General features: G+C 39.1%; 1 protein-coding gene across 3 annotated transcripts in view; it reads left to right on the plus strand.

The window, feature by feature from the left end:
- The first annotated feature begins 6,826 nt into the window (after positions 1–6,826).
- The window catches only part of Rapgef6 (Rap guanine nucleotide exchange factor 6), a 202,993-nt gene continuing 197,142 nt past the window's right edge, over positions 6,827–12,677 (plus strand). For all 3 annotated transcript variants that reach the window (XM_026400134.2, XM_026400136.2, XM_026400135.2), the window contains exon 1: positions 6,827–7,093. In XM_026400134.2, the coding sequence (XP_026255919.2) occupies positions 7,025–7,093 (69 nt within the window). In that variant the 5' untranslated portion in view covers positions 6,827–7,024. The remainder of the gene's footprint in view (positions 7,094–12,677) is intronic.

Raw genomic sequence — 12,677 nt, forward strand, 5'->3', positions numbered from 1 at the left:
TCATATAGTTTTTCTTATATATAGTCCATCTTGTCTCTCAGACCAGAAGTTTTCTTAACTAGTTGTGGTGAGAGATGTAAAGATATCTGGGATTTCTTCATTTGTCTTTGCCAATGTAGAACATAGAGGTGGGGTTGCAAGTGAAACAAATCTGAGCTGAAAGTGTAATGGGGGCTGGGAAATTATAGCTGTGTGTGGGAAGGGATTGGGCAAATAATATAATTGACAGGTTGGAGATGTAGCTTGCTGGTAAAGCATTTGCCTAATGTGTGCAAGGTTCTGGTTGGATCCCTAACACTGAAAAAAATGAAAAGAAAATAATACCCGTTAAAAAGTAAAATGGTCCAAAGCAAATTTTTAAAGAATATGTAAAATTCCCATACATTATTTGTCAAGAGTACTTTGGTGGGGCTTTTGATCTGAACATATGTTCAGGTCATAGCATCTCCTCTCCCACAGGACACTAGGTCCCCTTATCACCTTTCTTTTAAAGTAGAATTTTCTTCCAGGGAATATATGACTCTAGACTGTGATCCCTTCATATTGCAGATAACTCTTGGTCTGTATTAACACTATCCTGTTAGACCTCCTGCAGATAAACCTTGATTTTTATTCTAGAGAGAGTTATCAATTTTTTTCTTTCCTTTTTTTTCTTTGCACTGAGAATTGAATCCAAAGGCACTTTACCACTGAGCTACATCTCTGTTCTATTTTTTATTTTGAGATAAGGTCTTGCTAAGCTGCTGAGGCTGTCCTTGAACTTGTGATTCTCCTGTGTCTCTGCCAAATCACTGGGATTACAGGCATGTGCTTATACATGCCCAGTGGGGAAGTATTATATTAGGATTGAAATTCCAAATGACTGTTTTCACAAAGGAGAAGAAAAACATGTCTTTATATTCACCTAATTGCTCAAATTCATATTACTGATAAAGGCATATTACTTTCGTAAATTGTATCAAGCAGAACAAATCTGATGAAATGTGTAAATACATGGAGTTATTATTTCCTTTAGAAACTTATGGTACCACCCTTTTACGACACATTGAGTCTGTCTCAAGTATAGGAACTAGAGTTGAATTGGGTGAAACGCTAGTCTAAAACCTGAGTTTAAGAGATTCTCAAACCTTGGAGTATATTAGAAACACCTGGCGTTTTTTTTTTTTTTTTTTTTTTTTTTTTTTTTTGGTACCAGGAATTGAACCCAGAGGCACTTAACCACTGAGTCCCATCCCCTTTCCTTTTTTATATTTTATTTAGAGACAGAGTCTTGCTGAGTTGCTTAGGGCCTCACTAAGTTTCTGAGACTATCTTTGAACTTGAAATCTTTCTGCCTTGGCCTCCTGAGCCACTGGGATTACAGGTGTGAACCATTGTGCCCAGCAAACACCTGGCTTTTGAAACACACACATAAACACACACGTTTTGGCTGTGCTGGAGATCCAACCCAGGGCCTCAAGATGTATAAATGGTTTTGAAAAACATTAATTCCTATCTGGGTTGGTTCAGTGGCACACACCTTTAATCCCAGCTACTCTAGACTAGTCATGTTAAACATAAGTTTGAAGATCCCAATTTTGAGGACAGCCTGAGCAACTTAGGGAAATCTTGTCTCAAAATTATTTTCAAAAAGAGGCTGGGATTTGACCCAGTACTAGAACACCCTTGGATGCAATCCCCAGTACCACATACACAAAACAATTTTAATTTCTAAATCCTGCCTTCAGAGATTGTGATTCATTGATAACCTTCTGGATTTGAACCAGAAGTTCTATGGTAACTCAGTATTCAGCATACTCATGCCTTAATTCCTTACCTTATTCCAAGTGCTGCTAAAACCAGAGCTTTTTACTCCCATTTTTTGTTGTTGATTTACAGTTAATTGGAAAGGTGGTCATATACATCTGCTCAGTGGATTTCAGTTTGGTATGTGCAATAGATCTAGCCAAATTTCTTTCTTTACCACTGTAAAACAATCAAGTGCTTTACTTTGCCTTGCCTTTACTACTACTACAATTACTACTTCTACTTCCTGTTATTTTTTACAAGTATGTGCCATTATGCCCAGTTTCAAGAGCCTATTTTGCTAATAGCAAAATTCCTTCTTAGTATTTAGTTCTATTTTTTTTTCATTCAGCAAATAATTATTGAGCACCAGTTATGTGCTAGGTAGGGATAGATTTGGGTGCCAGGGATATGTCAATAAAAATACAAACATTCTTTTCTATTCTCATGGAGTTTACATTTTCCCCTCTGGTGCAAAAGACAAATCAGGTAGTATAAGTACCATGAAAAAAAATGAGGTAGAGAGTTAAGCTAATTTTTTAAAAAACCTAACCATGTTATTTTCCAACAATTTAATAAATTACTTGCATTCACATCATTATATTTTCACCTTACATACAGTTAGTGCTGGCAAATCCTGTCCTGGAGGTTACCTTATACAAGTTGGTTAAGGCTAAGATAGATTTTGAATATGTGCCCATTTTTAGATAATGGACAGCATTATTAGACAATTTTTAATTGCCACAACAAAATACCTGAAACTGTATAATATTTACAGACATAGTTCTGGAAGCTGGTATTAAAAATAGCATGGGGCCTGATTAGGCAAGGTTCTTATAACAACCCCTCTTGGGAATTACTGGGGTCCCTTCGGGGGCAATGTCCAAGTGATATAATTTCCTCACATTGGGTTCTGTCTAGTAAATTTTCCAACCATCAACACACTAGGTTCATGCTTCCAACACACCAGCAGCATACCAGATTGTCATTGTGGATAACTTTATTATTGCTGTCACAAAAAAAGTCTAATAAAAAAAGTTATTTTTGTGTACTAATTCATTTTCTCTTATGGCATACTGAAAAGTGAATATACACTCATGTAACAATTACCCATGTCAAAAAGTAGATTGTTTTCAGCAATATAGAAGCTCCCTCCTACCTGTACCCTGTCTCTTTATGGTGGGGGGGAATTTACCAGGGATTGAACTCCAGGACACTCAACTACTAAGCCACATCCCCAGCTCTATTTTGTTTTTTATTTAGAGACAGTGTCTCACTGAGTGGCTCACTTAGGGCTTTTGCTGAGGCTGGCTTTGAACTCACAATCTCTTGCCTCAACCTTCCAACCTGCTGAGATTACAGGTGTATGCCCACCCTGCAGGGCCATATACACCCTATCTTGATCATAATTTCTCATTTTTGTAACTATCAACGTGACTTTTTGTGAATGTGCCCTGTTTTTCTTTAGTTTTGTCTTTGTGTATGTATCCATAACTAATACTTGTGTTTGAACACTGAGTGTATTCATACTCCTTATTTTGTTTTTGTTTTCCCCCTCAACATTGTTAGGAGGTTCGTCCATGTGCAATGCAGCTGATATTGCACTGAATGAGTATACCATTCTGATATTTGACTTATTTCTTTGTTTTGGCAACTATGAGCATTTTTTTTTCATTTTTAAACTTTTTATTTTCACCTATTCATAAACTCACAAGAATGTAAAATAACAAAGAGCTCCTTCATATGTTTCTTAACCTCTCCCCTTAGCAACATGTGAAAAAGCTATAAGTCATCCTAAGTAGAAAACTGCATTTCCTATACTTCTTACTAAACCACATAAAAAATAAATTTTGTTTATATTATTCAAGATTCTGTTTTTGTTCACCTGATCAAAAATAAGCAGAAATATGAAAAGAATCAAGGTCATCTCTTAGAACCCAAGGCAGACAAAGCTTGGTCATGGTAAGACAGGTGAGTCTCAGCTATCAGAAAGCTCTAAGAAGCCGGGGATGCCACTGGTCTTCCAGTCTTTCTGGAACCAATAGAAGCTATCCTCTCCACTGTTTCTTGTCTGTTTTTTTCTTTCTTTAATTCTTCGTGTGTATATCCACTAAACATCTTGACTCCATCCTTCATTCCTTCCTCATAGCAATATTATTTATACGGAAAGCCCAACTTTGACAAGTAAAGTAAGAAGAAAAAAGGTAAGAACAGATGGGAAGGAAGGGAAGCCATTGAGACCACAGATTATGATTTTTTTTAATTTACCTGAAACAGGTAATATATATAAAGATGATTTGATTATCTGGCATCAGGGAATCAAGATAAAAAAAACATAAAATTATATACCAGGTTTCCTTCTCCTGGTGTGAGATGAATATCTGAAAGAGACATATTCTTATAATTCTGTATTTACTCATGCAAACTCTTCCTTGAGATGCATATGGCAGAAGCATAAGAAGTGGCTAGATTCTGTATCTACTATCTGCTTGATGTGACATTAATTTTCCTAATGTTCTCTGGCAATTTTTTTCTTGATATTGAGGATTTAATACAGGGGTGCTCTATCACTGTGCCACATCCCCAGTTCCCCAGTTGCACTAAGTTGCTTAGTGCTTTGCTGAATTGCTGAGGTTGGCCTTGAACCTGCAATCTTCCTGCCTCAGCCTCCCAAATTGCTAGGACTGCAGGCATGTGCCATTGCACCACCAGCTCTGGCAAATTTTCTTGACGTTGAATATCAAGGGAAAAATGGTGGTGACTATTAGATCTTTCCTTCCCAGTAAAATCCTAGGAATCTTTGGCTAAATTCTGTATCATTTTTCAATATAAGTTTAAAATTCTAATTTATTTCCAGAAAGAAATCCAACAAACAAATAAAAAGATCAAATACCAAAATAAAAAAAGGAAACCCACACACACAAAAATGGCTCTAAATGCCCATTGTTCCTACCAGACAATGCCAGTTCTATATTACAGTCATTACCTTTTTTTAGTTGTAATTTTTTTATTTTGATAGAAATTCTTTTCCCTAACTATGAGCATTTTTGTCCATCTTTTTTTGGTGAACATAGGTATTCTTTAAAACATTTATAAAGGAGTGGACTTGCTGTCATGGAGTGTTAAGTTTCAGCTTTATAAGATACTTTTCCTCCCTGCCAAAAATGTTTTTCCAAGAATTCCTCTTGTTCTACATTTCATGTTTCTGAATAGAAATGAACAAACACATTAAACTATCCAATTCTTCAAACTTGAGTTTCTACTTTAGAGAAATCATTTCCTAGAGGTAAAAAGTGAAAATAATGAAGAATGTTTGAATTGTGCAGCAACATAGTGTTTAAATGAATTTTCATCTGTAATCTTAAATCCTGAAGCTATAAGTCCTTTACTATTCCCATTTTATAACTGAAGAAACTGAAGTTCAAAGATAGTTTCAAGGTTTCAGGTGTGGCTCAGTTGTATAATGCTTACCTAGCATGCACTGATACCCTGGGTTCAATCCCCAGTATCACAAAACAAAACAAACAAAAAAAAAGTCACCTAAGTAGAAGTGGTATGTTAAAAGACAAAAATTCAGGTCTTTTTGCCCCTAAAATCCAAGTTAATGATAATCAATGTTTTTGATTCCTTTCCCCTCTTTAAGTATACTGATGAGACTGGAAATTGATCCTTGAAGAATAGAAGGGATAATCTTTTGTCTGACATTGGGCAGACCTTTGAGTGTGTGTGTGTGTGTGTGTGTGTGTGTGTGTGTGTGTGTGTGTATGATGTGGGGGAGGGATGGTTTGCCTACTGTTTTGTGATTTTTCCACTATTATTTCTGTAATGGCTGAGCCACATCTACTTTGGTGTCTTTTCCCAAAATTAGGGAGAAAGAGACTTGTTAGTAGTGTGTTGTAAACTTCAAGTTTGAGCAAGTCCCAGGACCAGTGCAGAGTATGGCACTATGAAATATTGTAGCCTGAACTTTTCCGTTTTTTTACTCTAAAGTAATTGTTAACTTTCACCATGTCATTAAACACGTGAAAATCACGTCATAATACTGAATCAATTTAGTGAAGTATATTAAGATGTATGTAAATGGGGCCAAAGCCTTCAAGGACCTTAAATTTCAGTTATGTAAAAGACAGTCCGTGGTGTTGCCCAAGTGAGGAACCTTGTAACTACCATCTTCGCATTAATGAGAAATGGTACAAAGCATTGTTCTAAAATGCAGGATTCTGGAATTTTGAGCGAACTTTTATTGTTTAAATAGTCTTTGCTGATGTCTGATTGCCCCGAAGTGATGTTTTGCTTACCAAAGGACAAGTAAATCCAAATGGGCTTTATCCAGCTTGCTAGGAAGCAGATGCAATGTAAAAGCGCAAAAGCGTCCACTCAGGCATTCCTACGCCCACCTGAGAGAGGATCTGGGTGGAGGGAGGCTGGTTCTGGGCATTAGGTGAATGCGGTTTACACCTGGCTTTGAAAAACGGCGATTATAAGCTGGCCCCCAGCACCATGGACACTCGCCCCTCTCCAATGTCAAAAAGCTTTGCTTTTTCTGCCCTGGTGTTAAAATACTTGTCTTGAGAAGAACAAGCACTTTTTTGTGGACAGCTTTCACGAAAGATTTTGTTGTATTGAAAGAAACACAGGGAGTGGTATGCGTGGATTTCCTTGCTAGGCGAATGGCGGCTTCGACTTCCGTACGTTCTCCAAGGGCGGGGCATCACAGTTGCAGAGGAGGAGCTCCGCCTAGCTTCCGGATTTGGATACAAACTTCTCCCTCCAGACGCCTTCCCCAGAGTTCTGCCCAACAGGCTGTTTTCGCTTAGACCCTATGAGTGCGTTTCCGGCCCTACGCCGGAAGCTAGAGAGGCCAAAACCACAACTCTGAGGCGGATCCCCTGATCGGTTTAAGTGAGATCTCGCGACGACTCATTAAATCTCACGGAGGGCTGGAAAAGGTTTAACCGCACCGCCCCAGTTATTACGTCACCCTTAAGGCTCTGGTTAGCGTGCGTGCACGTGATGCGCATGCGTACTTGCCTCCCCTCGCCCCCGCGCGGGCTTCTTTCTGGCCAGTCGCGCGTGGGCTGAGGCCCTGGGCGGGCACTGCGAAGGTTTGTTTGCTTGAGCACGGACCCCACGACGGTGCGGAGTTCTCTCCCTGTAGGGAGGGCGCACCCCTACGTGAGGCGAATGGGCTGTCCTGTGAGCTGCTAGGGGTGGGGTGGGGAGCATCGGGGCTGCTGCCATGAACTCACCGGTGGACCCCTGCGCTAGGCAAGCGCTGAAGAAGAAGCCGCCCGAACGGACCCCCGAGGTAAGGCCGTTTGATCCTGGCGCGCTTCCGCAGTTCAAAGGACAGCGTTCCTCAGGCTTGCGGCGACTGTCCCAGTGCCAGTAATTCTCACCTGCTGCCGGGTATCTGTTTTCTGCGTCCTCTAGCCCTGACCCAGGTCCTTGTCAGGGGCTGGATGGTGACCGCCTTTCCTTCCCGAAGTGCGGTCTTCTCAAGCACGCCCGTTCTTGCAGGGCACTTCCTTATGTCTTCGATAAGAAAACCCTGTTTCTAAATAGTATTTTCTGAGTTGGGTAAAATGTGGGTGGGTGAGGGAGTTTGCCCGTACGTTCAGGTAGACTAAGACACAAAGTAAGAATTTTAAGTGACCTGTAACAGGCAATTAAGATCGAACTTAAGTGTGTGTTGCGTCCCAGAAATATTGTACAGTCGACTAAAAAAGGTAAAAGTTTAGAAAGTCCGTTTAAAACTTTGCATCCAGTCAGATGATAAGATCTGTGGTGGCTGATGCCTGTTTTAAGATTACTTCTCTAGGTACTTTTTCAGACTGTCATTAGAAATTTTTTTTACAGTATTTTGGGCTTGACTACACGATAAAGTATTTTGGGTTAGCAGTGATGGCATGAACTGAAAAAGTTTTCCATTTGACCTGAGGCTAAATTTCAGACAAATAACGAAAACCTGTTAGCCTTGCACATCCTTGTGGATTATTTAAATTTTGGGGGGAAGGTGTTCCTTGTTTTGGAGAAGTTTTTTTTTTTTGTTTTTTTTTTTTTTTAAATAATCACTGGCATGTTTCCTAAACCAAAACAAAAACTATATAACAACCATGAATGGGAGTACTCGCTTATATTTGCGTTAATGGAATTGAAATGCTTTAATTCTTAAGTCACTTTTAAACTTCAAGGTTTTGCTTGTTTTTGCGGTGCTGGAGTTTGAACCCAGGGCCTTGTGTGTGCAAAGCAGGCACTCTACCAACGGAGCTATATCCCCAGCCCAGATTTTCAGGTTTTTTGCTTAGTAATAAGTAACTGCGCTGGCCTTGTAGGATATATTACTATTTAAGTCATAATTTAAGCCGTGGTAGGTCATACTTTGTTATTGGAAATCCTGGTCTTTGCACAGGAACAAAGTAAATATTACCACTTTCCAGAGTCCTTTGCATCTTTAATCGTGTGAATCTTAATTTTCTTTCTTTTTGTGTGTGTTTTGTTAAATTATTTATTCTAATTTATTATACATGATAGCAGAATGCAATTCATTTCATATTACACATAGAGCACAATTTTTCAAGTCACTGATTGTACACGAAATATTTTCACACCATTCATATCTTCAGACTTGTACTTAGGGTAATGATGTCTAATCATTCCAACTTCATTCTTACCCCCTTGCTCCCTCCCTTCTCCTCCCTCCCCTTTGCCCTATCTAAAGTTCCCCCCATCACTATTATGGAATCTTAATTTCTTACTATGATTCTGGAAGGTCATGTGAGCTAAGTGAAAGCAGTCTTTTTAAATAGCTGAATTTTCCTTTATTGTTTATTTATTTTTGAGTTACTGGAGTTTGAATCCAAGGGCTCTCTACTATGGACTTACATCCCCAACTATCTATTTACTTATCTATCTATCTCTATATTTTTTTAAATATTTATTTAGTTGTAGATGGACACAGTATATTTATTTTTATGTGGTGGTGAGGATCGAACCCAATGCCTCACACTTTCGAGGCAAGCACTTTACTGCTGAGCTACAGCCCTAGCCCCCACAACTATATATTTTGTTATTTAGGTACAGGGTCTGGCTAAATTGCATAGGCTGGGCTTGAACTTAATATTCTCCTTCCTCAGCCTCTGGAGTCATTGGAATTAATGGTGTACACCACTATGCTCCGCCCTCCCATAGTTTTTTTATCATTAGAAATATTCAGGGGCTGAGGATATAGCTCAGTTGGCAGAATGCTGTCGAACAAAACTTTGAATGTTTGATGTAAGTTTTACTTGTAAACATTAGTTTTGATACATTCATATTTTAATTGTAGAATTCTTCTCCTTATTGGCAAAATTATTATTGCATATTTTTTGAGCATAGGAAAATTTTTAAACTGTTTGTGAAGTTATATTTGCCAAGTTGTGCTTTAAGTACTTCATCTTGTTTTACTGGAAGATCAGCATTATTCAAGGAATGGCTACAGTTCATAAAATAGAGCTTGACATATAGCAGCATAATACGTTAACTGCTTCATTCATTGGGGTACAAATGTAGAAATAAGGAAAACATGAGTAAGTAACCCAAATCATAGTGATGGTTTACTTTGATTAAAAAAATTGGGTGCTGGGGATGTGGCTCAAGCAGTAGCGCATTCTGCTGGCATGTGCGTGGCGCTGGGTTCAATCCTCAGCACCACAAACAAATAAAATAAAGGTGTTGTATCCGCCGAAAACTAAACAATAAATATTTTTTAAAAAATTCTCTCTAAAAAAAAATTGGTTGAATTCTCACAAGTTCATTTGCTTTCAGAAGAACCTTTTTCTTTTAATCGACTCTTAAGGGTATATTATAAATATAGTAATTTGTAATTATTTCTTGTGCACTTACCTGTTCAAGATACAATTCTCTGTAACAGGACGGATCAGTGAACAAATAGGCTGGCCCTAGTGGGTTTTTTGTTGTTGTTGTTGTTGTTTTTGGCACTGGGACTTGAACCCAGGGGTACTTTACCACTCAGTTATATCCCCAGCCCTTTTAATTTTTATTTCAAGACAGAGTCCCCTTAAGTTGCTGAGGCTGGTCTTGAACTTGTGATCCTCCTGCCTAAGCATGCTGAGTCACTGAAATTAAAGATGTGTGCCACCCTCCTGTCCTGTGGTTCTTATATACTAATGGAACAAGGAATGGAGAAGGCAGATGATAAATATAAACAAGTGAATTATTATATTGTATATAAGTAATATAAAAATTATATTGCTATAAAAAAGAGTAGGATCAGGGGTCCTGGAAACAATAGAACAAGAGCTAGGTTGCAATTTAAATAAGGTAGTTCCTGTTTTCCTGGTTGAATTGACTGTTTTGGGGGGGGGGGGTTATCAGGGATTGAACCACTGAGCCACATCTCCTGCCCTGTTTTGTATTTTATTTAGAGATAGGGTCTCACTGAGTTGTTTAGCACCTCGCTTTTGTTGATGCTGGCTTTGAACTCACAATCTTCCTGCCTTAGCCTTTCGAGTTGCTGAGATTACAGGCGTGTACACTGCGCTCAGCTTTGAGTTGACTTTTGATTAAAGATTTGATGTAGGGCTGGGGATGTGGCTCAAGTGGTAGCGCGCTCGCCTGGCATGCGTGCGGCCCGGGTTCGATCCTCAGCACCACATACAAACAAAGATGTTGTGTCCGCCGAGAACTAAAAAATAAATATTAAAAATTCTTTCTCTCTCTTTCTCTCTCTCTCTCCCCTCTCTCACTCTCTCTTTAAAAAAAAAAAAAAAGATTTGATGTATGTGGTGGGATTAATCATGGGGGAAGAGCTTTGCAAGCAGAGGAAATAGGCATTGCCCTATGATGAGAGCATGTCTTGATGCATTGTAGGAATAGCAAGCAACTCTGGAGTGACTATAATAAAGAGTGAACTAGGGTGAGTAAGAAGTGAAGTTAGAGGGCTGGGGATGTGGCTCAAGCGGTAGCGCGCTTGCCTGGCATGCGTGCGGCCCGGGTTCGATCCTCAGCACCACATACAAACAAAGATGTTGTGTCCGCCGAGAACTAAAATAAATAAATAAATTCTCTCTCTCTCTCTCTCCTCTCTCTCTCTCCCCCCCTCCTCTCTCTTTAAAAAAAAAAAAAAAAAGAAGTGAAGTTAGAGGAAAGAATGGTGACACAGAACTTTCTGAATCATTGTAAATTCTTTGACTTATTTTAGTATTAGGGGTGGAAGGGCCACCTAAATATTTTAGAGCAAAGGAGTAAAAATTATCTTACTTAGCTTCATTTTTAAAGTCTCCTGACTGCTATGAGGGAGCAAATAGAAGTAGGAAGTTAGAGATTATTGCATTAGGTCAGGTAAGAAATGATGGTAACTCAGACTAAGGTAATAGTAATGGAGGCAGTGAGAAGTATTTAGACTTTGAAAATTGTCAAGAGCTATCCATGGGCTGTGTATGTAAGCTATGCATATTTGAGCATATAAGGGGCCTGGCCTGACGTTACTGTCTGATTAGGCTATGCGACATATGTATGCCTTTCCTCTAGCTCTGCCTGTGATCCCACACAGCACCTGATTCGGGTGTGGCTTTCCAACATGTCAGTCAATCTGCTGACCACAAGACATCACCAAGCAAGACTTCACTCTTCGAAACCCAGTCCCTTGCCTTATTTGGATGGAACTTTCTATCGAATGTCTTTTCCCTAAATAAATAGTGTGGGGGTTAGGGTGTGCTCTCTCTCTTGCCTCTTGCCTCCTGCCTCCGTTTCTCCCCTTGAATTCCAGCTTGGGAGCTGACATCTGAGGCATCAAAGCTGTCCCTGAGCCCTGAAAAAGGTATTTCTATGTTTGTATGGTTTTTTGTTGTTGCTAGCTGAGCCAGCTGGTGACAGAAAATAATCTGAATGTTTAGCCAGTGGGGTTTGTTAATACATTAGATGCAATCTTTGAGGGAAAGAGAAGAATCAAACACTATTTTAAGAGTTTTGGCCTACATAACTGGAGTTTAATTAGAGTTTGAGGTGCCCTCAAAGAGCTGGGGACATGGACTGGGAGTGTAGCTTCATAGTAGAGCACTTGCCTCTGATGTTTGAGGCCCTTGATTCAACCCCAGCACACACACAAAAAAAAGATGCGGAAATTTGCAAGAGGAGTAGGTTTTGTTGAGGAGGATCAGAAATTCAGTTTTGAATATGTCAGATTTAAAGTGACTATTAGAAATGTTGAGTAAGGAAGTGCATGTACAAATTTGTTCTAAAGGAATGCTGTGCTGGTGATTTAAAAGTGTCTTTAACTTGAATAAAATTTCAATCTCCAGTCTCCTGGGTGTGGGTGTGCTCTCTTTAAATAATATATTGAACCTTATGACTGCAAAATTTTAAAGCAGGAAACTGGACATGGAATTACTACTATCAAGAGTGTACATTAAAAATAGAAGGGGACTAAAGACAGTAAATTTCCCAGAGCACTCCATCATTTTAAGGTTGGGGGAAAAGCCGGGCGTGGTGGCTCAGGGAAGCTGAGGCAGGAGGATTGCAAGTTCAAAGCCAGCCTCTACAAAAGTGAGGCCCTAAGCAACTTAGTGAGACCCTGTCTCTAAATAAAATAAAAAATAGTATTGGGGGTGTGGCTCAATGGCCAAGTGCCCCTGAGTTCAATCCTGGATACCAAAAAGAAAAAAAATAGTTGGGGGAGAAGAGCAAAAACCATCAAAGGAATGGGAGCAAACTATCCAATAGGAGAAAAACCAAGAGAGAGAATAGTAGTGTTCTGGAAACCAAGGGAATACAGTGGATGATAAATGGAATTAACATTTGATTGATTAAGCTTAATTTACTTATTTTCCTTTGGGTGGAAATTATTTAAGAAAAATACACAAATGGCTAAGAATTGTGTCTTTTTAAAATTA

Source organism: Urocitellus parryii, chromosome 1, assembly GCF_045843805.1.
Source record: "Urocitellus parryii isolate mUroPar1 chromosome 1, mUroPar1.hap1, whole genome shotgun sequence".
NCBI classification, from domain to species: Eukaryota; Metazoa; Chordata; class Mammalia; order Rodentia; family Sciuridae; genus Urocitellus; species Urocitellus parryii.